Below are 24,954 nucleotides of genomic sequence, written 5' to 3'. Positions count from 1 at the left end.
CTGCTCCACGCGAAAGTCGATGGCACGACACATTGTTATGAAGCTACTGTACCTTAATCCCCGCCGCCAGACAACAACAGCATACCAACGTCATCTTTTCTAATCATCTTTGGTAGCCCGATGGCGCGATGGGGGCCGTCCTTACTGAAAGGGGTAGGCTGCGCGTAGACCCCGTAAGCGGAGATCGCTCACAGCCTCAGGTACCGACCAATCGCATCTTAGCACGGATCTGACGTGCCATCGACCCGGACTCAACCGCCACGATCCAGATACTATATATTGAACGAAGAATTCGTTATAGAAGCAGGGCACCGTAGGAGTCGACTGGTCAGCTGCTTTTAGCTCTCTAACGACCATATTGCAAAGCTTCACCGTCCCTCGCCACCCCGACCTCCAAACATGCGGCTACGTACCACTGGAATGGCGTTGCTTGCGCCGAGCGCGCTTGCGCAAAGCATCACTGTTTCCAACGGTACTGTCCAAGGAGGATCATGTCCATCTTCAGCGGCGAACTACTACCATGCCATTCCATTCGCACAACCACCGCTGGGATCCCTCCGGTTTGCCGCGCCCCACCCTTTTGATCAAAAGTTCAACGGGACCTTAGACGGAACAAAAACCGCACCTACCTGCATTCAATTTGGCGGCGACTTCTTCACTGAACCTCAGCCTTGGTCAGAGGACTGCTTGTATCTTAATGTCTGGGCACCGAAGAATGCCAGCAGCGGCTCGAAGCTGCCGGTGAAGGTATGGGTCTACGGTGGGAGCAACACGGCTGGTGGAATCAGCGACCCGCTTTACGATGGGTGCAATGCTGCCACCGATTCGATCGTTGTGTCTATCAACTACCGACTAGGCCCGCTTGGCTTTCTAGCTCTCAAAGACGCAGGACTGTCGGGTAATTACGCGGTACAGGACTTGCTTCTGGGGCTTCGTTGGGTGCAGGATAACATCGAGGCATTCGGTGGTGATCACGTAAGTCGATTCCAGCAGAGACTGCATAAATTACTGACGAAGAGCAGTCCAAAGTATTATTGTTCGGGCAATCCGCGGGCGCTGCATTGTCCTTCCTCATCAGCACGCTTGCGGAAGCTCCTTCGCTCATATCCGCCGTGGCTGCAGAATCTGGCGGAGGAAGAGGATCCGCTCCATATGCTGAAGCCCAGCCTTACTTCAAGGCATTCGTCAAGAACCTAGGCTGCGCACTTGATGACCTGGACTGTATGCGGTCCAAGTCACCACAAGAGCTCAATGCTTCCTTCCCGGTCGAATTGACCTCAGCAACGATCCCGCTCGGTTACGCAAAGGGCTTTGCGTCGGTGATTGATGGCAAGGTTGTCCCAGAAGACCCGGCCGCAGTGGGCAGTCGCGTTCCTGCAATCTTCGGATCCACATCCAATGATGGTTCACTGTTCATCCTGGGGGCCTACCAGAACAATTTCCCGCCGACGCAAGCCAACTACACCAGCCTCATCGAGTCGAACTTTGGCCCATATGCGGCGGCGGTGAAGTCGTATTATCCAATCTCTCGATTCGCGAATGACTCTTCTGCTTCGCTTGCCCCATACTTCGCTATGACTGCGATCTGGACCCACGCGTCATACACATGTTCCGCGCAACGAGGTCTCAAACGAGCCACAGCCAAAGGCGTTCCTGCCTATGCTTATGTGTGGGACACGGCTCCAAGCTGTCCTTGGCTACCGGAGCTCAGCAGCGGCATCAGCTCCCAGATACTTGAGCTTCTTGGTGTGGCACATACCTCCGAGATTCCGTTCGTACTACGGAACACAGAACACCTGCCTCCGCCCAACGGTACCTGCAGCTTCTCAGCAGCCGAGAAGAACATCAGTGATGCGGTGTCGAGTGCTTGGACAGCTATGGCGAGGGCCCAGAGTCCAGATTCTCCGCTGCTACCTGGTGTCTGGCCGACTTTCAGTAGTAATGGAACAAAGGGACTGGTTGCAACTGGAGAGGGACTGACTTTCGAAGATATTGATTACAGTTTTTGCAAGCTGTGGGATGGTATTAGCGAGTCTATGTTAGTCAATGGGACTGGAAGCGGTGGGCCAAACCAAACGAGGAGCCCACAGCCGGGTGTATTCCAGAATAGTGAGGGAAGAAGGGTAGGGCACGACAGCGCCATGGTGCTATTATGTTTGTTGCTCGGTGCTGCAACGATTATGTTAACTTGAACTTGGGACGGAAAATTGAGGGTCTATACACTGACGTCACAAATCCATCACTTTTAGAGCACACCTGCACCGTGCTTGCCAATTCCATACCAATGGCGTCCAGAAGGTACCTAGGTATAACTCAATTGACAGCCAAGAGCCTTTTCTCACCAAAACGTCACTCATCCGCTCCTTCCCGATGCAGACTTTAAAAGCCCTCACTCGCCGGGCCCCATCACTGCGATTCATCCGCCATTATACCCAAACACCAAACCCGAACATGAAAATCGCAATCACAGGATCACGCGGCACAGTCGGCCAATACGTCGTCAAAGCGGCCGTCGACGCAGGCCACTCCATCGTCCAGGTCAACCGCACCGAGCAGGAGCCCGACGGCACAAAGAACTCCAAGTACCGTACCGCAGACACAGCAAACGACTACGATGCCACCGTTCAAGCCTTCAAAGGCTGCGACGCCGTCATCCATCTTGCAGCGATCCCCGATCCCGTAGATAAACCCGACTTCATGGTACACAGCAACAATGTGGAATCCGCATTCAACGGCTTCCGCGCCTGCGGCGAACTCGGCATCAAGAAGATCTGCTACGCGTCCTCGGTCAACGCTATTGGACTCGCCTACGCCAATCAACCGCTGAAGTTCAAGTATTTCCCCATCGATGAGGAGTACCCGCCTAACCCCACTGACGCGTACGCTCTCGCCAAGGTCGAAGCAGAGACGCAGGCGAAGGCTTTCGTGAACTGGTTTCCAGGGACCAAGATTGCTTGTCTACGAATCCATGAGGTGGCGCCGAAGAAGGACGTGCAGAAAGAGCATGAGGAGAATTGGAATGCAGCTGCCGTGGGACAGCTGTGGGCGTGGGTGAGTCCGGCGGCGGTGGCGCGAGCATGTCTTTTGAGCGTTGAGAAGGCAGATGCGTATGAAGGATGCGAGGTGTTCAATATTGTGGCGCCAGAGACAACGCAGGAGACGACCTCGGCGGAGCTGGCGAAGAAGTACTATCCTGAGGCGGAGATAAGGAAGGGGCTTGAGGGTAATAAGGGGTTCTGGACGATTGAAAAGGCTGAGAGGATACTGGGGTGGAAGCATGAGGAGAAGGAGTAATGGGCATCACGGGAGTGTAAGATACACAGAGTCATGAGGGCACCGAGAGGAAAGCCACCGTACGAATAAGTGCTAGATATCATTGCATAGGAGGTATGCCAATTTCATGAGTCTTTCCGAGATAACCATCTGAGACGTTGATGCTTGCACCACATCAACGCAAACAATTATGCATAGGCCGAATAATGCATTAAACATTCGGGTATGCCTTGGACACACGGGTAGAGGAGATGAGATTGCGAACGGAAATATGACGTCATGGCCTGCGTATAGTTCAACGACCATCAATTGGGCTCTTTCCAATACTCTTACAAACTTCCGCGTAGTGATGCATCCATTGCACTGTTGCAGCGGTGATTTCCCAGATCGTCGCTTACTCGATCGTTTGCAACATTTTGCACGCTAGCAGCGCAAGAATGCTCTTGTTGTATTGATCAATCTCACATACAAAGTCCGTACAGGGGCTATACAATTTGTTTCATAGATCAAACCAAGTTTGGTCTACCTCAGTGACGGTCGCGGTCTAACGGCATGTTGCTGCACCGACTTTGCGGTGCCTCAATCCTTGCGCAACGGTGGCCCAGCCCGACAAACAATCCTGATTTCGAACTATCAACTACTGTTGATCGCTTCTGGGGGTTATACACCGCTGCCCTTCTTCCGGCTTGCGTGCTCGCGCGCCTTTCTCGCTGCCAGTGAAAGGTGAGTGCACGGACGTCAGATGCTATTCATCGCCCACACACCTCCTCGGACAATAGCACTGAAGTTGTTCACTTTCATCACTCACGGCCCACTCCTCAAAACGAGGGCTGGTATTGTCGCTGATCGCGCACAATGAGCGCCCCACTGCAGCCGTCCGTTAAAAGCTCTTAGACTTCATCCTCACCCGCACGCTTCTCTTCTTCCCCAGAACACTTCTTTGGACTGCTCTTCATTGCTCTTCTTATTTGTCTTTTCATAAACTACCTTGACGGTATTAATTCAATTCTCCTGGCGCTGGCCGTCGTTCTTGAGCAGGGCTCTTATTCTTCGATATCAATTTACAACTCGAGACCGGTTCTCAGTTTTCGCGATGTCCCAGTACTACGGCCACAACAACTTCAACGGGTTGAACCCGTTTGCTACCGCTGATGATGCGGACTTCGCCAATTTCGCCAGTCTCGCTAATGGGGCCCAACCCTCACCGTTCTTCGAGAGCAATGGTACATTATACCTTGACGCTGTCTGCAATCTCATACTAATCAAGACCTAGGTACTGCTGGTCAGTACTACAATGGAGAATCGAGCCGATCCGGCGCCGGGGCTGGCAATTCGGGCTTCCCGCTCATGTCGGGCCCCTTGGATCACCAAGAAAATTTCTCTTCATCACTGACGTTTGCTGGCCCTGAGGTTGCCTCCAGCCCAGTTCAAGTTGTCTCGGACAGCCCTCGCGGCGTCGCCTCTACCGAACCAAGCAGCCCTACTAGCCCTATCAGTCCTATTCGACCACTCACTGAACATTCCCAACGCTTCCTGAACAGCCTGCCGGAGAACATACGTTTGAGCGTCGGCCGGAACCGCCAGCTCGATCGAATGATCCACGAGAACCCTCACTTCATTCCCACCTTCAACTACGAGGCTGCAATGAGTATGACTGGCAGGGACGTAGTCAACAACGTCTCCGGTCCCATGCCTTCTGCAATCGTTCACGACAACGAGGCTCTCGAAGCTCTCCGCAACGAACTTGATTTCGACTTCAACAACATCACATGCGAAGAACTTGCTGGGAAGGGCCATGAGTTCCTCGACATGATTGCGCGCCGTGACGAGATCGCCGACACTCTCGCGCAATACCGTTATGAGCCCGAGGTTGGCCCTGAGACGATTTCCGCGATCTTGCCGAACGTGGGCAAGACGCTCGAGGAGAAACCATGGGCGCTCGACTGGTACCAAGAGCCTCTCAGGAAAGGTGACGATGAGCCTGACGACGATCTAGAGGCCGATCCGGCCGAAGGTGAAGAAGAAAACGAGGAACAAGCGGCTACCACCACCAAGGGCAAGGGTAAGGGGAAGAAGGGAGACAAAAAGGACACCAAATACCTCCCTCGCAAAGTCCAATACGCTCCCTACCGATACATGTTCAAGACCGCCGAGGAAGCGCGAGCCCACCGCAAGAAAATCCGCCACCCAGCCAAGATCGCAAAGGACATCGACCGCGTCCAGAAGTACGGCCGCTACTACTGGACCAAGCGCATCTACGACGCCATGATCAACGTCGACCTCATTTTCGACAACAAGGGTTCCGTCATCGCCACAAACTTCAGCAAGATCCACCACTTCAAAGAGGAAGATCTCGAAGCGACCGCGCACCACATCTTCGACGCGTGCATCGGTGTCCACCGCCGCGGCTGGTACGGCTACGACTACAACCGCCGCGCCTTCGTCCGCGGCAAGCTCAAGGACATCTTCAACGAGAGCATCGAAGGCCGCCTGGAGCGCATCTGCGGTATCCTCAAGCACAACAAGGCTATTGCCAACGACTGCGTCCAGGGCGGCGACTTGTTAATGCAGACTGTCGACAATCCTATCTACCGCGCGAGCACCAAGACTGCGAACAACAAGGGTAATCTTGATCGTGCTGGGCGCCTCAAGAAGCAGGAGACGGACCGGCAGAGGGAGAAGAGGCTCGCTAGGGAGGCGGCGCAGAAGGAGAAAGCTGAGGAGAAGGCGAGGAAGGCGGCTGAGAAGCTGGCTGAGAAAGAGAGGAAGGAAGCTGAGAAGCAGGCGGCGAAGGAGAAGAAGCAAGCTGAGAAGGAAGCGGCGGCGGCGGCGAGGACGGCGGCAGCAGCGGCGAGGAAGAAGCGCGCCTAGGTGGGAGCTTGATGGTGGACTCTACGAGATGGTTTGGCGCTTTGGACAGTTACCGGCGGTCGGTGGTCGGTTGTCGTACTCAGACGATAATGAGCCTTTCCCTGGTGGAGAGGTATCGCGAGTATCGCAGACGCATCGAGGGCGTTCTTGTTATTACTATCACAACAGTACATGTAGAAGAAAGGCAGAAAAAAATATCAAAACGTCAAAATTCAAGTCTCATTCTCACTGCGTTCATGGTACCAGTATGTCTACTCTACAGCCCAACATCAGTCGCGTCTAATGTGTGACCATCAACCCCCCCTTCTCCAGTTTTCCATGGACCAGTTGCTGATGGCAGCGGTGCATCATTGGAATGTTGTAAAACAATTGCGGTACGGTAAGGGCTTGGATTTTTGTCCTAATGAGGCTATTGCAAGCAGACTCACGTACGATGGCTGATAGGGCTCATGCATGGCAGCTCGTAAGGCCTGATCAAGACAAGGCGAAAGGCGCCCAGTGGCGTCTTAAGCATTCACATGTCGAGCTGAACGTCTTGGCGTGCGGAATCCGCATGCCTGGTCTTTACGGTGTCCCGGGTCGAGGGTGGGCGGAAGTAAGCGCAAACGTATCCGATTTGGTCACGCCTCATTTAGTTCGCCTTTTGGGCGTTTAGAGTGTCCAGAGCTCGTTCTCTCGAAGAGGGTCAGGGCGTAAGCACTGCTATTGGAGCCTTGCGTGGCTCGCGCGAAGGAGCTCTCGGACTAATCTTGTGGGTACGATAGGCTGAAGGTCTGCGCCCGAAGTGCTGCAGCTGCTGGCCTTGAGTGGTACTCGCAACGTTCACGTGTGAATGTCGTGGGGTTGGAATGGTGGTGAATGTGTTATGGGCGGGCGAGACTAGAGGCACGTGACCAGACTGCAGCCCTGCCTGAAGGTTCAGGACTCAGGCTCGAGCAGGACTAACGAGGGCATGGCGTTATCCGCCCGCAAAGATTAATGATAGGTCTCAATGTGATCATGCAGAGATCGGATGAGGTCGAGTTCCTCTCCTTGTCGCTGGTATGGTACGGATGAAGGGTGCTATTCGGCGACTTCTCGGAAAGACGCTACTCTACAAAGTCTACGCGACGATGCGCTGCAGCAGTAGATGGGCATGAGGTATGTCCACTGCTGCGCAATTCCTTGTAGAGGTGGTGTTGGAGCATGGTGTTGTGGCTGCTGTCGGATTGAGGGTGACGTAAGGCGGGGGCGGGGTGAAGAAAGATCTGCAGGGGTGCAATGGCAGGCACGACCGAGGCGCACAATTTCTCAAGGCAACCTCAGGCCTCTATTGTCGTCGTCAGTGTCGCTCCATCCAGGCAGCCGCAACATCAACAACATATAAATCACGTACATTACACATACGTCTGCGGCATTCGCTCTTCTCGAAACCCAGCATCGCATCAGCACGACAGCTACAAACCCGCCTTCGCGCCTGCCGCTTCCAGTACCATTCTGTAACCATGCAGATGCCAGATATGCCCGTTAATGTACCGGTCGATGATCCCAATGCGGATACAGAATGGTGAGCCTCTGCTTTCCAAACTGCCTTCGACGTGTGGGCTGACGAGAGCAGGAACGATATCCTCCGCAAGCACGGCGTTATCCCCGAAAAGCCTCCGTCGCCGACACCTATGATACAAGAAGCACTTGAGGAAGCCCGCAGACTAGCACATGAGAACAGACTGGAGGGGAAAGATTTGGATGAGCTCGCCGAACTTGAAGACGACGAGGACGATGAGTTCCTCGAGCATTACCGGTACTTCTCTGGCCCGCGTGACTTTGGTGTAGCAGTGCAGGTCTGACGCCCAACAGGAAGAAGCGTCTGCAGGAGCTATCGACCATCAACACTGCTTCGGTCTACAATCAGGTCTATCACCTTCAAAAGCCCGATTACTCGCGAGACGTCACCGAGGCCTCCAGCAAGGCCTATATATTGGTGCTACTGACTTCGTCGCATGGCACTAACGGCGAGTCCCGAATCATGATTGACGTCTGGCGAGAACTTGCGCAGCGCTTTGGCGACATCAAGTTCTGCCAGATGCGCGCGGACCTATGCATAGAGGGATATCCCGAGAAAAACACGCCGACGGTGCTCGTTTACAAAGACGGTGACATCAAGAAGCAGCTGGTGACGTTGCGCGAGCTGCGTGGGACGCAGACCAATGCTGAAGGTACGCCACTTGTTCGCCCCGAAAGTCCCCCCGCCATGCTAGATTGGCCCTTCGCTGCACTTGCGTGGCCCTACAGCGCGGCTATTGCGCTTTACACAGGCTATGTCTGCGCATGCTGCACCCTCTCACACAGTCATCCATCTTGTTCGGGGACCTATGCTGACGCGACTTGTTGCAGATGTGGAACAGTTATTGGTGGACATCGGTGCTGTGCGCATTGGGGATACACGCCTGCGTCGTAACAAGGCGGATGTAGATGCTGATACTAGTACGAGCAAGATAAGACGGGGCGAATCAGCTGCGGACCCGGACGATAGTGACTGGGACTGAGGCAGTTGTATGGGCACCAATAGAGCCGCGGTGAAGTTCGGTAACTGTTCACACCGCTCCGAGCTTTCTGCAGACGCTCGGAATAACCCAGAACAAGACCATCTACACAATAGTCCGACTCAGGAACTGAGTCCATATGCCGGTCCTTCGATAGACAAGTCGGGCTGAAGAGGGGCAACAATGCGGACACCGGCCACTTCAATAACGCGGCTCAAGTGAGCGACGACACGGGAGAGATGTGGATAGATGCAGGCTCAAATGCACTGAACATACGATGGATGAAACATTGCAGTCAAGCCCCACCATTGTGCAGCCACCAGCGAATACCAATATCGCGACCCCGCGTGCTTACCTGCGTCGGCATCGACCGGGGTCTGGTTTATCTAACTACCACCCTGGCTCCCATCGGCTTACTTAAGTCGTCACACACAAATTTCGCTGAGCTGACATCCCGCAGAAGCTGCTGACATCCAGCCGAGGAGGGGTCTGAAGGATCATCATCTTGAGCAGCAACAGGGTTCATCGAGCAAGCGCTCTCGCCAATATGCACGCAGGCCCATGCTTTGGCCCCATACCAACAACATCGACATCGTTTGTATGCACCACGGAGCGCTTTGAGAAATGAAGCCCAAGATGCGGCCGGCGGCGTGTTTCCTGTGCGCTCGTCACGCGTTAGCTTGTCTCTACGCCCGACCAAAGCCGCGGCTCGCTTCGAAGTGTGGGATCCTTCAATATGATATGGACGATCCCCCATACTTGAGACCAGGATGCCATAAAGTACTGGGCGGTGAGCCGTCGCCATGTCACTCCTACATCCCTCCAATCGGTCGCAGAAACAAGATCGCTGGTCTACCTAAGGTTCATCCCGTCTGTCTTCAGCAATAGGGGTCGGCCCTACAGCGGAGCCATTGCCACGGGTTGCGGCTCGATCGCCGATGCTATAACGGTTGAGGGGATGACTCTGGGTATCGCTGCGGTTTGATGGCTCCTCCGCGCAGAAGTTACGAAGCCCTCACGCTGAGTCTAACACATTGTCATTGGTCACGGCAAGGCCGACGTCAATCGCCTTTGTTACCACCCACTAGCTACGATTCGGGTCGCGCAGATAACATCGTCCTTTCCACGGGCATACTGCAGAAAACATTGCTCTACAGCTACCCGAAAACGTTACGAAGCTTCAGGCGGCAAAGTTGAAGAAAGTGCCATGTGTAACATGGCACATTCCTGAGGCATCGTTGCGAGTAACTCAGGTGGCTGCGAGCAAAGAGCGCTCCTAACAGACAAAATGGTTACTCTCCTGAATCAAACGCCACGCACTCATACACTCATGCTAAATATTTGAGGTTTGCGTACACTTTGCTCTACAAGACGGCACTTGAGCGCATTGCGCACTCAAGCTTCGCCTTGCAACGTGCGCCCAGAAAGTCGTTGGGATCGAAACGGAACAGCTTTCCGCAGTTAGCGCTCAATCCCGACCGCTATCTGCTCAAGCTCTGTAGGAGCCGTAGGTACAGTAACGGTCGCGTACCGGAAAGTGTCCCGCCCATAGCTATGGGCGATGCTACATCAGGTCGCTTTCCAGCCCTCGTCATCCATGCTTTTGGTTTGCGGGCCCCTCAGCTGCAGAAATGAAACGGCGCTTCAGCTTCCACTCCAAAAGTCTCCGAAAAGTTGTTCATTCACATCCGTTCCCCACCCGCGGGCACTTCGACCAATGCCGTCCATCAACGCACGCAGCCAACCAAACCTTGGGGAGAAAGCACCTTCCTAGAGTAGTGCACTGGCAGCTGAGACGTCAAGGCCCTGCCGGCTACCACCTTGCATCTAGATTCCCAACTACCGTCCCAGCGAGCTTGTACCTGAAATTTCCGTTGGAAAGGTGGAAATCACGAGCGCGCCATCGGGCTCTCCCCACGTTGTTGACGGCCCTCAGCACGCTCGAGTTCCCAGTGAGCACCGCCAACATGCCTAGCCTGCTGAGGTCGCCCGAAGCCACTGGAGGTGATTTGGGCGAATGATGTGCCACTTAAGGCAGTTGCTGCTAGCTCTAGGTCTTAGTAGATTGGGCTCGACGATCGGTGCAACGAGAATGGTAGGACTGGTCGCAATGAGGGGCAGTTTGCTCTCTTTCGGTCAATTCCCGAATTGCGCGAGTTGAGTTGCGGCTGCCCACCCAGCCATGCCCACGACCAGCGTACAACAGATAGTATTTTCAAGCACAAAAACGAAGACGTCGAAGTCCGACGATACTTTCCCGGGTGCACTAGCGGATTCGTGGCCCATGGCTTGATGCCTCTCGGCACCATGAACTAGAAGCTTGCCACATGTGACATGGCATGTACCTTTGGTATCCATCCGCTGTACTATGACGATCGGTGCTCAAACAAGCATACGACATGACCTCACGTTCGACCCATCTTTAAGTTCCATCACAAGAGAGCAATGCGTAGTTCACATACTCAAATTGTTTTCGAGATGCACTTGGTTCTTTGATGTTATCTGGGTGTGTCCAGCATTCCTAGTAAAAGTGATACGAATGTGCATGGACATTCGTGCTGATGTGAAGATAATGTATCCTTGAGATACTACTTTTCCATGCCATAGGTCCTTCCCGCAGGACTCCCAAATGCTTATTGAATTTCCAATCCCCGAATCCGTGTAACGCCGTCGTCAAAAGTCGTCCGTCCGCAGACGGTTCGATAGTATAGTCATGAACGGGTATAAGGTACGTGAAAAGACCGTAGAACTCCGCTGCCCTCGCCTTGCATATTGGTTGCGATCATGGCGAAGGGTTAAATCAATTCGTCGCCGCCGCTTCTTCGTGAACCCTCGATTGCTGCCCACACGATTGTTTCCTCGAATACGGGGCCGTTGCCATCACACCTAGCAGCACCCTTCAGCCGCTCGCAGACGTCGGCGATGTCGACAAGACCCTGCTTGACGAGAGGATGTGACTGGATGAGATCCCATGTCTGGGCGGCGGGAATCTCGCGGCTCTTGTTCTTCGTGCGGGAGGCGGCATGGTCTTTGTCGGCGCTGTTCACTACGCTTCCGTTGGATAGCTCCTGCACGTTATATACGTCGTCACCATCTTCGGGAAGGTGGGCACCGGGAGAAGGATAGCTTGCGGAAACTGGTCTCGAGGACGTAGGGGAGTGGCCGGTCGTGGCCCGAAGGATCTCGTTCTCGGTCCGGGCACGCTGCAGTGCGAGCTTCAAGCGTTCGTTGTCCGACTGCAACGAGTGGGTGCTGGATTCGAGGGCCGACAGCTTGGCCTCGAGGTCGCGCACATGTCGTTCCTTGCGCTCGCGGAAGGCGCGCTGTCTGCAACGGGCGTCAGCTTCTGAGGATTCCTTCCCAACGCGCCACAGAGGGGGGAGGCGCGACGTACGCTGCGCGATTCTGCGCTTTTCGCCTGCTCTGCGCTGGCGTCAGAGCTGCCTCCTTCTCCTCACTGCTGCTCCGCGTCCGGCTCCCCCGGCTATCCTCGACATCACCGCCAATTCCACTGTCCAGACTGCCGACTTGCATCGGCGTCGCTGCTATTGCTGGGTCGGGTGAGCCATGTGTCGTCGGCAGGCCGTGGCTGAAAGAGAAGGCGTCGTACGGGCCAGACAGGAAACCGGCCTCCAAGGGCTCCTACGCAAGCGTTCAGCCAAGAACTAGCAACGAGGTGCGGGGTTCCCATCACCATGTCGGTTCTGGTACTCACAATGCTGCGTATCGTCTCAGGATCGACGCCATGCGCGAAGCCGCTGTTGGGCATGCCCATGAAGTAGGGCTGCGGCGGGGTGCTGAAGTACGAGTAGTCCATGGCTGTGTGTGGGCGTGGCGAGGTCACAGGTCGTACAAGAGACGGAACCACATTCACCGTGCAAGCTACCTTCCGTGAGGTGACGTGGGGAGCTAGAGCCAGCAGTGCGTGCTTGGGGCCAGCGGGCAAGGGAGTGTTTTAATACAGGCTGAGACCTGGGCCATGGGCTCCGGCTGCGCGCGTCCTCCGATGTGGGATTCACGGTCTACTCGGCGACCCTGGCCGCTATGGCACCCATGCACAATGCCATCCCAGCACGATTGAGGGAGAACGGCTTGGGGCGGTTCCAACACTGCAACGCTCGGTGCTTAGTACGCCTGCCCTATGTCGTCGTGCATGCCAAACAGCACTGCGGCCCTTTGGTTCACCTGCAGCTCCAGACATGGCGTACCTGGTGCTGGACCAGTGCGTGGGAGCAGCAGCCACAACATGGCCCTTCACTATTGGAACCGTCGCCATGCCCCTCACGGTAATGCTGTCGCCGCGCCGGTGCTGCAGCCCTCCACTGGCGACAGTAGGCTGGAGACCTTATACCCTAATGCTCCTCACTTCCATTGTTCGGGTGCGCCTTGCTGACTGCAGCTTCGACCGCACTCTCGTCGAGTCGAAGAAGTGGCTCTCGCGGTTAATCAAGGCGGCATCTGGGATTGCAAGACGGTCACGTCCGGAAACTTTTCCACTGGTTGGGCGAAACGATTTTCTCCAACACCCCTCAGCACCCCTTGTGCCCCCATGTGCTTTTCGCTGCTAAGGCAGCGGACGCGGGCGCTTGCTGGGGGAGAGCATCCGCAGCGGCCAAGCGTTGAAAGCGTTGACGCCAACTCATCCGTCCTCAGTGATCATCAAAGACCCTGCTGGCGATCATGGATTTAGGCGAGCATCCTCTCTTTGCAGGCAAAACAACCGAACATCTACAGATGCTCTGAAGGTGTTGTTGCATTCATCACCAACACCAAATTCGCCTTCTCGAAGCTATCCAGCCATGGGATTCTCGCCATGGAGCCGGATCGACATCCTGGTCCCATAGAACTACGGCTGTCGTCAGCGCTAGGCCCGCCTTGAGTCCAAAATGAGCTCTATCCCGCCAATCAGATCTGTCCCGCCTGAGGTCTCAGGTACGGCTGTAACGAGTCACCTCGTTTTTGGCTTTGAGTGTTTTCTATACCGTCAAGTATCCGGTCTGCCTCTTTGGCCTAGCTTGCTGAGGACGAATTCCTACTGGTGAGTCAATCAAGCCACACACATGGCCAATAACAACCGCCGGTCGGCAGTACCGGCGTAGCGAGCAAGCTCATTCCTCCGGTTGTACGCCTCCGCTCCAATCTGTCCTGTCACCGTTCAAAACAGATCTTTGTGGAGTGCGCCATAAAGACCCTGCAGATTCAATCCCACGTCGTTGCCTGTTGGGCGGAGAATAGCCTAAAACTTCCTCTCCGTACGAAATTGCCTATTCGACACATACATGCTCTTCCGACGCGCAACGGCTGGAGCAACACGGGCGAGAAGTGCACCATCTCGCTACTGTGCGGTTGCAGGAGGCATGTTACCTCGAGTCGATCTAGTACATTTCGGGCGTTTGATAACTTGCTCTATTCAGCCACACCCAGAGTCAAGCTTCAGCTGTGTACTTCATACGTTATTCTAGACACTCGGTCGGTGCCCCGCATTTCAGCCAGCTTATCAGCTGTGTTATAAGCACCGTACCGGGTGCCCGCTCCTGGACAAAAGGTACTCATTCTGGTACCCTTTCCGAGCAGAGGCCTCATCCGAAAGCTGTACCCAAACAAAATCGGAAGCGCAATCGTGTTCTGATTGGTCCTTATCAGAGATAATGTTGCAGCTTTAAGTTAGCACGGCCGGCGATGCGGCATCGATCGCAAGGAAATGCACACGAATGAACCGCTGTACCAGGCGAAGCACGACACTGGCAGCGCGTTTCTTTGCATTTCTTACTCTGTCAGGTGCTCTTAGAGGTGGTACACAGGCTACTATTTCCTCCAATACCTTACGCGCCTGGCTGCTTAGGTTTGCAAGCACCTACATGAGTAAGTCGGTTATTACATTCGCTTATGCACGCATGTCTGCACAGTATTCTGCGAGCATGACTGTGCTTGAAGTCAGCATGCGTTGTATACAACAATGCGATATCCTCCGAAAAAAAGCAAGAGGCGTGGCGAATTAGGATACAATTGTGTGGACCTTAGTATGCTATACGGTATACGAGCCCATCTCCGCCTCCAACGCGGAACAGCGACAACCCCACATGTTGATCGCTGTCGCCGAAACCTTATCTATCTAGGTATCCAGGCGATCCAGATCCACAGAGTGTATAGTACACTCGATTACGCTTTCTCGTCATCCTTGCGTTCCGTAACCTGACGGTACGCTCGTATCGGGGCGTGCTGATATCTCAAGCTCAACCGAAGTGTCAAAACCGCGGACGCGGAATGTGGGCCTGAAGTTCTGGACCGGCAGCGCGGGCTAGTGGAACGTACCGAGAGGGAAAGGCTAAGTCGATGGCTTGCGCGCTAGGTTAGGCTAGGTTGCCTTGTACCGAGTTATATGTGCCCACTGCACTCTACGTACGTGGTGTTGGCGTTATACGTGAGGGACTCCAGAGAGAATGTGGCTGTCTCCGGGAGCAGAGGAGGGTTCTTTCTATTCTTCAGCGTGTCATTAGATCTGAATTATAGTCAAAAGGGATGGTGTGGGCGTTATCGCCTTGCAGACGGGTATGGGAACGCTTCGCGGGATTACAGGCCGAGCGGAGATTAATTGAGGGGGAGACGTAGCTCTGTGAGAGCTAGCATGGCGGGTGCACGTGGGGTGCGGTTGGTTGGGAGCTTGTTGCGTTCAAGCTCACTCACTGTAGCGGGGGGTGCTGTACTCCTCTTGTCGATAGATGAAATGGAAACGAATGTGCGCTGCGTTGAGGGTTTTATGGTGGATTAGCAGAGCGGCGTTCAGGAGCGGTAGGTGTGAGATGGGATGCAGTGCGAGTGCTGATCTGCGACACAGAGCATGGTGTGAGGTCGGCGGCGGAAGGTGACGGCGATCTCGGGGAAGCTCTTCCCAAAGCTTGTCGAAGCTTGGTGGTGCTTGGCGGTGAATGAGTGGGTGGGTGCTTCTATTAGGTCAGCTTACTCCATTGTGACGATATTCGATTTTCCAGGAGGAATCTTTCAAGCGCTTCACTCTTCGCGTTGACGATCTTGTAGTGTACATTCATTTTCACTAACGAGAGCTATCATCATCAGCTAGCACACAAGACGCGCAATTTAATCTATCTCTAAGTCAACGGTACTTGACCCGAGGGCCGGTGTTGAAGAGGAGGAGGAGGATAATGATTGTCTATATCACTAGGATGGCCTTCGCGAAGACGTTTCTTGCTAGCACCCACCCTCGCCCTGCTTCATCTATTCTGTGGCAACAAAGCTCTATGTCTACAAGCACGGCCCCTTGAACCAGGATTTCCTCATCCTCGTCCTCATACGATCATTCATGGAACGCGTTCACTCCATTCGCTCTATGACGTCCAACACGGTCTCAGGCATACTCAGATACGGACTATGTCCTGCCGCGCATCTCTCCTCCACAACCTTTACTCCCAACGCTCTCACTTTCTCCACCATTTGCTCCTGCACCTCCAACGGCAACGCCTCATCTTTCTCACAGAACAGGTACGTGACCGGGTGGTAAAGATACGCCGCATGAGTGATAGGCGTTGCCTGCGTATGAGCCGCATTCGGCACAAGCAGCCCAACCCACTTCTGCTGCTCCTGCAACGAGAGGTCGCTGTAGAAGCGGGCCGCAGGGTCGGCCATGGTGCACATTTTTCGGTCCTACACTCGTGAGCAGATCTCCAAGAGAGATTCTCAGCAACATACATCGACAACGATAAACGGCGGTAGCGCATCGCCCTCTCCGATCCCAAAGGCACCCATCAGGTTCTCGCCGTCTTGCAGCAGAAACGCGCACATATATACGATTCTGAGCACGCCACCTTTCTCCCCTTCTTTCTCTCTCTCTTGGCGCGCAAAGCGTTTCCGCACTGCTTGCGTTGCGACCACGCCGCCGTATGAGTGCGCAACTACGATGACGTCCTTCTCTTCTCCTTCGATCAACGTTACGAGCTCGGAAGTGATGCGCTCCGCATCTTCGGCCAGGCCAACGGTGGCTAGGCCCCGCGTGCTAGGTTGGCGAGGGCAGGAAGTGGGATAGCCTGCGTTTTCGAAGACGGCGCGGACGGGTGCGAAGTGCGCTGGGGTATGCCAGGAGCCGTGCATGAAGAGGACTGTCGGTTTGGCCATTCCCTGCGTTGACGGGATACTGGGCAAAGATGGCTGGTTCTTTGTGTCGGTTTCGCGCGTCGTAAACGGATGGCGAAGGCAATGTCCAGACACCCTCTTTTATACACAGATATCTATCTCCACATCTCCGTGCTCTATGCTCAGCCGCATGGTCTTAATACTTGGGAGGCAAGTGTAGGGTACGTGTCCACTTCGCTTCAGATCTAGACCGAGATGCGCCGTAGCGCAGTGTCATTCGCATCTAAAATCTCACGGCAAGGCCTCCCTAGTCGCAGCCTGAGCACAACAAAAGCTGTTTCGCTTGGTCGTTAACGCGAAGGACGAGGCTCGTGTTCTGGGCTGCATTGCGGATTCGGGAAGGTCACGGCCGACGCGGAAAGAGATATATGCACAATCCGGGTGAGAGCCGCACGTCGTCAGCGCGACGATGGAAAGGTGATGTCTTTTTCCGACCATCGGAAATACTTTATCAATCGTGCGAGGAAGCAGATTCGCGTTTTTCGCAGCTTCATGATGTTGGCGACTGAGGACAGAAGTGGGATTTACGAGACGTCAGTCGAGGGCGCAAACGAAGAGCCGATACCGTCAGTTAGCATGATGAACGTGGAATATTACAGACCTACTCGACTGCAAGGGCGTCTATACCTCGTTGTCTCGCTCACTATAGCTATTGATCCATCCGGGATTCAACAGTGAAGTGCGATGATATCATTCTCGCTCAATGTGCGTTTCCAAAGGGGGTGACAAGAGTTCAATGCCTTTTGGAGAGAGTGTGCACGCAAAGTATACTACTCTGACTTCATCGCTTCTATCCGTTGAATAACTTCAAGATGTCAATGGTTTTATGAGAATCAGTTTGGTCTCATCAGCGGCAAGAGCACACGGTGAGCGGACCGCTGAGTGTGGTTGCTCTTCATCGCGTGTTGGTTGGTCCCGCCCGGAGCAGAACGAGTGTCTGCGAACGGATCTGTGGGTGAATGGGTTGGGGAAGAATGACTGAGGTTCAATTGGTCTCCTGAAGTGCGGTGCGTCAACTCTTAGTCCTTTTGTTCTGAGGGCTTCTCACTGCGTAGCATCAACACTGCTCTGCTCCAAATTCCCACGGATGACTGAACGAAGGAATGAGAGAAATGAGGGAACAATGAAATATGAGTTTCGATATACAGGCGTACAGCCTGCGAGATTTATCTATTATTTAGTATCAAATAGTAACGCAACTGAGCTCAGTCCTGGGCAACGTTGAATCTCAACAGAGGGTTCGGCTCATCTGCCTGGCCATCCTCGACCCATTCCTCAACCTGCTTCAGGACAGCGGGATGCTGGTGCTCCTCCAATCTGTCCCAGAACGCTTGCCTCTCCTCCTCACTATCCGTCCACATCCAACTGTCGTCATCGAAGGTAGAAGGCGCGCCAAATTCCGCTCCCTGCAAAGTATTGAACCTTATCTCTGGTTTAGAGCATTTATTTTGTATTCTATAAACCGCTATGTCGTGCAGCAGGCTCATGGATTCTGCATAACGCCCACGTGAAAGCGTCACGCCGGCAAAGTAGAGGTCTGTCAGGTGCACTGCAGAAATGCCCTTGACGAGCGCCAGGAGATCCTGCCCGCAGACATCGACATTGTTCAAGACGATGCTGCGTAGGTGCGTTGATGTGAGGGCAGCGAGGATCGGCGAGGCTAGATACGACTGCTCTTCATCGCGTTCACCAGCACGTCCAGCTCTTACTCTGAAAGGCGTCATGTTTAGAGCGAACCTCTGCAGACTGGGCCCTGAGCACGCCGCCCCGATGAAGCCGTTTATCATCTCTGAATCGGAAAAGCTTTGGCGCTCAGGACGTATGGGTGAACAACTCATGCCGCGTTGGCCAAAGTTGAAGATTTCCAGGTCGTGGCACGCTGCAGCGAACCGAGCCCAGGGGTTTTGCGTGGCACTGTCGTCGGCTTGAGTGGAACTTGGTAGGAGACAATTATAGCCTCTCAACAGGGGGAAGCAGTCGACTTGGATACCCCGTAATTTTACCCCAGCATCGTGGCAGGCTATGGGTAGTCCAGTCAGAATGCTGGCTGGGAAGAAAAGCCCCGTATCATCGTCATTCTTGCAAAGAGTGTCTTCGATTCTGAGCCATTCATGGCCCTGTACCATCATATGAGCCAAAGCTTCATCGCTGTTCGCGAGGGCAATCGCGCCACTCTTAGTGTCTTTTTTTCCGAGCTGAGTCTCATTGAACCACACATAAGGTGACGAGTCACAGTAAGACAGTGCAGTTACGATGCTGCGAACAAAAGAACCATCCGCGACGATGCGAGCCTGATCTGCATAAGAAGCGGCATAGGTTTCGAAGCAGCGTTTCAAGAGATCTCTGAATCCTTCGTCTTCTTTATCTTGTTCGACATTCCTTTCAGCATCGTCCAGACCCTCCCCTGTCGCCGGTTCTTCTTCTCGAGATTTCTTTTGTTCAAAGAGCTGGTGCCATATATATCGCATGTGAGAAAATTTCTCCATAGCCGCTTCATAATCTCGATGGGTGACTGCATCTTCAGACATGTCGTCTTCTTCGTAGGACTGAAACTCTGTATGCCAGTCACACTCTCCTATGCAATCATCGAGGATTGAACCTGCATGAGCGTGGTACCTCCGCAGATCTGTTGCAATACCGCTTGGTCGAAAACGGAGGCTAATAGCGACGCCACGGACGCCATGCGCTATCAAGGGATTGCGAAAGAGGCCCTGCAAGCGATCAATTGACCCCGAACACAGCGACACGCTCACAACAGGGCATAGCAACGGACTGATCAGTCTGTCGAATGCGCGACAGACTAGCCGGCTGTTGTAAAGTATGAGCCGGTCGCTAGCCTCTGAGTCGTTGTAGTACCGGGAGGGATCGTTCACGGGGAACGTGTCGCAGAAGTAGCCGAATACTTGGAGCAATATTTCCTTCGGCAAATCCAGAATCGTGGTTCGATTGGCAGCCGTCTGTGTGGTATCGTCCATGATGCAGATGACCGTACCTATTGATGAGGCTCCTTGGTGATCTCAGGAGGGAGGAAACAATGAGTATGTTCACCCTACCTTACTGTTATATATAAATGATTAGCTAGAGCTGCGCCGCGATGCTAGTGAGTCACGATCTGCCGAAAGGGATGAGTCATGCCAGTGTCGCGGTCGCACGCTGGGGGATGTGTCCTCGCAGGAACAGGCATTGGTGATAAGCGAATTAGGCGGTTATCTCAGCGATCAGGTGACTTTTTTCCCTCGCTCAATTTCTTGTCCTCAACAATCTGGAACACTGATGTTATCGTCTTGGAGGCAGATATACCGGGCGAAAAAGTTTTACATCCGTGTGGAAAGTCACGCCGATGATGTTGCCGGCATGTTTGTGCCCACCACCTAACCTGTGAGAATTATATGATGCAGAACGATACATAGGGGACAATGATCTCTATGACATCACTTCCTCGAATTTGTCTATACTTCCGTCGTACAGTCCTACGCGATCTTCCATCTACTACGGGATGTTTCAAAATATCTTAGCAATTTGCAGCGAAGTGTAGTTACCACATCTGAATATGATTCAATTTAAATTATTTATCTTTCTAAAATATTCCCAGCGAGCTCGTTTTGTCTACTTCATTGAGATGGTCTGCGCCGTATCCCCTTCCAGTCTTCATCAAGGAACGGAGGCATAGCCTTGAATGGGCTATGTCCCGCATTTGATGACCGTTGATCTCCCTCGAAAAGATCCACCTTGGTCTTTACAAAACCTTTTTGCTCATCGCTGTTAGACCTTTCAAGATCAGGATTTACTCCGCGGACGGTTGCATCTTTTTTCCTTGGCCGAGGCAATGACGAGAGCGCTAAATCGACTGTACTAAGTACTGGACTTGCTGGTTCGGACGCTTCCGGTCGCCATTCCCCGGAATTGTTTCGGATCTCGTTACTGTCGTCCCGAATTCTGGATCCGTGTATCTTCGGCTCCGGGAACACCGATGCTAGGGGAGAAACGGGGCTTCTCTCTGCTTCAAAAGGTGACCTTGAGTGCAGCGGTCTTATCGGGACGATAGGAGTGGCCTCGCTAGTGTTTGAGTTGTTCGACAGATTGCTGTTATGTGGAACTGTAGACGTCCATTTCCGACGTATGTTGGTGATGTTTCCCAGAGCGTCATCCATTCGCTGCATAGTGGGCTTGCCCACACCGTTCAGATCCGGAGGTGAGGGCCGAGGACCATGGGGCCCTCGGGCTGCGATCCGTGAATCTGGTGATGGACTCCGGTGTTGTGGGTATCGCGATTGTTTGGGCGATGAAAACTCTTGCCGAATCCGACGCCCTTCTTTCCGAAGACTCCTGCTCGCATACTGTTCAGTGACCCGTGTTTCATCCAGGATCGGTTGTATGTCTGGAAAGAGTATTGGGGTCGAGAAAGGGGTCGCTTTGAGATGCTCTTCGAAACGTCTACGGGCAGAGTTCCTGGCTTTTGCCTGTACAATAGCTTGCTGCTCGGTGGAACGCCTGGATTGCAACGATTAGCGGATAGAGCATTCTATAGATGGAAGGGATTTGTACAGTTGTCGCCTCATAATTTTCGGTACTCTCTGATGGTTTTTTTGGAGCTCAGAGACCTTCCGCTGCAAAGTCTCGAACATATGAAGAATGACAAAGAGTATGATGGACAATTTTGCGCTCTCGAGAGACAATTTCAGACCCGCGACCAAAGGCTTCTGAAAATACCACCGTAGTCGATCAAAAGGGTTGGAGATACTAGGGACTTTGCCTGAGTTTCCCAAGAATTTCCTCAGCAGCGCGTCGTATCCCTTGACCACGGCATGACATTCTTTGATTACACCTGCGACGTGTTTTTTTCGCCTTTCCCTCTCCATCGATCCTTTGAGTTCTTCTAGCCATAAGTCTGATCTCTCGTGGAACATGTGTAGGCTTGAGGAAAAGACTGATAGATCGTCATGGAAGCTTTGAAGCTCCTGCGGCGCATGATGGACAGTGTAGAAGCAACGCTTGAATTCCGACGACAAGCGCAACGAGACATCTGCGATCTGGATTATAGAAGCAAGACCACCAAAAGCAGTGAATGGATCTACCATGATGTGGTCGGCAGGAAGGAAAAAAGAAAACCACCTGGCAGCGTATGGTGGCGTAGGCGTCCTTTAGTACTTTTTGCCTTTCGATACCTCGTTCGCGAAACAGAAAGCTTTCGAGCTTTTCAATATATTTGCATGGCTGCCATAGCCTCGTTCGCTGTCTTTGATGAACCCCTGCGGACCGGTCAACCAGAAACAGCGTTGCATGGCGGGGTTCGCAGCAAGCGCACCAACGCAATCACTCGCACGCTTTACCGGTCCCATGAGCCACCGCGAGTGAGCCTAGGCAAACCTTTGGGCACGTTGCCTCTCAGATAGCAATGGTTCATTTCAATAGTCCCGAAGCAAAGCCGCGTCGCTACTTCTCGATCATAAACATCAGCATGGACAAATGCACTTTTGTTCTTTTACAGAAGGCACGAACACAATAATAAGCACGAAGAGACCTTTGGCTCCAGGTTCCAGGTCATTACCAATCGGGTGGTGACAGCGAGCACAAAGTGGCGTTTTCTAAAAGATCGAGAGATTGAGGGAAAGTAAAACTTGCGTTGCCATGTTCTTGTACCGAATTCGCTTTTGTGACGCTGCAGCGGACACGAAACGATACTGATGTCAGCAATTCTACACCTATCATTCTAGTCTACAAGGCCACAACAATCTTGCTATCCCCACCTCATCAATTCACAACAACCACCGGCCTCGGAACCAACCTCGTTCCCCTATCAAACAAATTCTCCGGATCATACTTCCCCTTCAACTCTGCCAGCTTCTTCGCATTCCCGCCATACACCTCGCTCGCAGGAACATCCGGATTGACATAGTTGCCATACACACCGACGCCCTCCGTGGAGCGCACTTTCTCGTCCTGTACCACGCCAGCAGACTGCGAGGCTTTCTTCAACAGCGCGCGCGAGAATTCGCGGACGGTGTCGTCGAGCGCGGGATTAGCCCTTTTCATGTCGTTAGCGCGACGTCTCTTTGCGAATATTCGCGGGGCTTGCCGACAAGAGCGAGTAGGATCGAAAATGAACTTACCACTTTATCATAGTCGCGAGATTGTAGTACTCGCCACGGTTGCTAAAAGCCATCTTCTCATTAGGTACCTCGACAACCTTTGCATACGGGATCGTCTCAAAGAGGAGGATCGAGTCCGTCATAGCGGGCTGTGTGGTGCTGAAGCCGATGAACTCATCGAAGAGCGCTTGCACGAAGGGTGGTGCAAGGGGAAGCTTGTACGCGCCGCCGCCGAACATCTTGCGGCCTCCAAATCCTTGGCCTTCGTTCATGGCGGCATTTAGCTTTTCGTAGGGCATCATGGAAGTCATGTCTGATTATGGGGTTAGTGTGAGCTAATAGGCGTGATATTGGGATGGTGGAGGAGGAGGTACGGTGGGAGAATAAGGAGGGAAGCACGTACTTGCCACAGGACCGAGGTCGATGAGATCCTTGAAGAAGGCGTTGCCTTCCTCTTGAGTACCGTTGTGGAAGACTTGTGTCAGGACGACGGGAGCGTGGGCGGGTGGTGGACAGGTGAAGCCGAGGAGGAAGGCTTGGTTTCCATCGTTCTTAGTCTGGAATTTGTTCATAAACTCCACAACTTGCGGGAGCTTGTCAGGAAGGAAGATGAGCGGACCAGCGAAGACCTGATTAGTTTGCTCATAGCCGCGAAACGTGAAAGCTGTCACGACGCCGAAGTTCTATTTCCATGTTAGCTCATCTTTTCCAGTTTCTCCCAATGCAGCTTTGAGATTTACCTGACCCGCGCCCCTAATTGCCCAGAAAAGATCTGGGTTCTCCGTCTCAGAAGCAATAACCTGCTCCCCAGACGCAAGCACAATTTCAACTTGCAGCAGGTTATCTGTCTCACATCAGCCTCGCAGGTTCGTCTTGGTCCCCTGACTTAAGCACCACTTACCAATCGTCAACCCATACTTCCCGCTCAAGTAACCATACCCACCGCCCAACGTCAGTCCACCAACACCTGTATGGTTGACCGTCCCACCCACAGTAGCCAGTCCATATTGCGCCGCCGCCTCGTCGACATCGACCCACAACGCGCCGCCCTCGGCTCTGACTGTCTTCTTCTCAGGGTTGACAGTGACGCCACGCATCAGAGAGAGGTCGATGACGAGGCCGTCTTCGATGCTGGCGCTGCCAGAGGTAGAGTGGCCACCGCCACGGACAACGAAGGGAATCTTGTTTTCCTTGACAAACTTCACCGTGGCAGAGGCGTCGTCTGCGGAGCTGATTTTGACAACACAGGCCTGACAATTATTAGCCACGGTAAGAAGAAAGAATCAAGACTCTAGACAAGGAAAATCAAGGAGGGAACGAAAAGGCGTAGCGTACAGCACGCTTCTCACAATGCTCACTCCACCTCTTGATGCTCTCTTCGTATTTCTCTCCATCGCTCGGGAAGAGGATCTCAGCTTTGCTGCTCTTCAATTGCTCCTTCAGTTGTGCGTATACGTCCGTTGCACTGCCCATCTTGCTATCTTTTGTTTGAGTGTCTGAAATTGTTGCTGCCACGCCCAAAACGTGGGTAGGAGTAAACTGTTGCTTTATACTAAGTAGCGCAGCTGAAGTATGATGTCCAGCACGCCTTATCCTAGCCTCAACTCGTAAATCTCATTTAAACCCGAGGATTCTCCTGTGATGGTGCTGGCTTCTATTTCACGTGACTGCGATACCGGGTGACCAATACTGTGCGATACTAGCTCTTTCTTCCGCGCAAGCGAGATATTGGTTCTGCCGTATATGAGAAGTTATACTAGCTGTGCAGAGTAAACAAAGGTGTCTATGAGAGGTACATAAATATTCGATGCACATTTGGTTTCGAGAGATCTCGAGCGAAGCCCGCGCTTATGCGACTGTCAGCAGCGGGGCATCGCAGCTACTTACTCAGCGCTACTGTTCAAGGTAGGGATGAGCGTTACGCCCACAGACTCGAAGGAGCTAAAAGGAAGTAGAGTGCGATAACCGCCTGAGTGTTCGGGTAAGCGCATTACCCGCTGTACTGACCAAGTGAATTGAAGGCCAGTTAAACAGAACCCTGATGATATGCTACA

At 53.3% G+C, this 24,954-nt stretch overlaps 7 protein-coding genes across 7 annotated transcripts; 3 read left to right on the top strand and 4 right to left on the bottom strand.

Moving 5' to 3' along the window:
• Positions 1 to 399: 399 nt before the first annotated feature.
• On the top strand, positions 400 to 3,294 carry N0V89_003251 (uncharacterized protein; the record flags this gene model as incomplete). The annotated part of the gene is made up of 3 exons (XM_056212053.1): positions 400 to 975; positions 1,023 to 2,038; positions 2,325 to 3,294. The coding sequence occupies 3 exons, from the start codon at positions 400 to 402 to the stop codon at positions 3,292 to 3,294; spliced, it is 2,562 nt and encodes an 853-aa protein (XP_056075526.1).
• Positions 3,295 to 4,366: 1,072 nt separating this feature from the next.
• N0V89_003250 (uncharacterized protein) lies at positions 4,367 to 6,144 on the top strand (the record flags this gene model as incomplete). Its single annotated transcript, XM_056212052.1, has 2 exons — positions 4,367 to 4,496; positions 4,547 to 6,144. 2 exons carry the CDS (start codon positions 4,367 to 4,369, stop codon positions 6,142 to 6,144), a joined length of 1,728 nt encoding a protein of 575 aa, XP_056075525.1.
• Positions 6,145 to 7,628: 1,484 nt separating this feature from the next.
• Positions 7,629 to 8,669, top strand: PLP2 (Proteolipid protein 2; the record flags this gene model as incomplete). Its single annotated transcript, XM_056212051.1, has 4 exons — positions 7,629 to 7,690; positions 7,742 to 7,924; positions 7,981 to 8,339; positions 8,518 to 8,669. The coding sequence occupies 4 exons, from the start codon at positions 7,629 to 7,631 to the stop codon at positions 8,667 to 8,669; spliced, it is 756 nt and encodes a 251-aa protein (XP_056075524.1).
• Positions 8,670 to 11,461: 2,792 nt separating this feature from the next.
• On the bottom strand, positions 11,462 to 12,483 carry N0V89_003248 (uncharacterized protein; the record flags this gene model as incomplete). The annotated part of the gene is made up of 3 exons (XM_056212050.1): positions 11,462 to 11,993; positions 12,061 to 12,308; positions 12,382 to 12,483. 3 exons carry the CDS (start codon positions 12,481 to 12,483, stop codon positions 11,462 to 11,464), a joined length of 882 nt encoding a protein of 293 aa, XP_056075523.1.
• A 3,512-nt stretch (positions 12,484 to 15,995) lies between these two features.
• On the bottom strand, positions 15,996 to 16,793 carry N0V89_003247 (uncharacterized protein; the record flags this gene model as incomplete). The annotated part of the gene is made up of 2 exons (XM_056212049.1): positions 15,996 to 16,325; positions 16,371 to 16,793. The coding sequence occupies 2 exons, from the start codon at positions 16,791 to 16,793 to the stop codon at positions 15,996 to 15,998; spliced, it is 753 nt and encodes a 250-aa protein (XP_056075522.1).
• Positions 16,794 to 18,016: 1,223 nt separating this feature from the next.
• On the bottom strand, positions 18,017 to 19,494 carry N0V89_003246 (uncharacterized protein; the record flags this gene model as incomplete). The annotated part of the gene is made up of 2 exons (XM_056212048.1): positions 18,017 to 19,365; positions 19,428 to 19,494. 2 exons carry the CDS (start codon positions 19,492 to 19,494, stop codon positions 18,017 to 18,019), a joined length of 1,416 nt encoding a protein of 471 aa, XP_056075521.1.
• Positions 19,495 to 22,562: 3,068 nt separating this feature from the next.
• Positions 22,563 to 24,373, bottom strand: N0V89_003245 (uncharacterized protein; the record flags this gene model as incomplete). The annotated part of the gene is made up of 6 exons (XM_056212047.1): positions 22,563 to 22,836; positions 22,922 to 23,213; positions 23,304 to 23,583; positions 23,641 to 23,744; positions 23,802 to 24,150; positions 24,236 to 24,373. The coding sequence occupies 6 exons, from the start codon at positions 24,371 to 24,373 to the stop codon at positions 22,563 to 22,565; spliced, it is 1,437 nt and encodes a 478-aa protein (XP_056075520.1).
• Positions 24,374 to 24,954: the final 581 nt, after the last annotated feature.

The sequence above is a fragment of the Didymosphaeria variabile genome (assembly GCF_027946475.1).
Source record: "Didymosphaeria variabile strain IMI 356815 chromosome Unknown scaffold_2, whole genome shotgun sequence".
NCBI lineage: Eukaryota > Fungi > Ascomycota > Dothideomycetes > Pleosporales > Didymosphaeriaceae > Didymosphaeria > Didymosphaeria variabile.
This window is presented reverse-complemented; position numbering and strand designations above follow the sequence as displayed.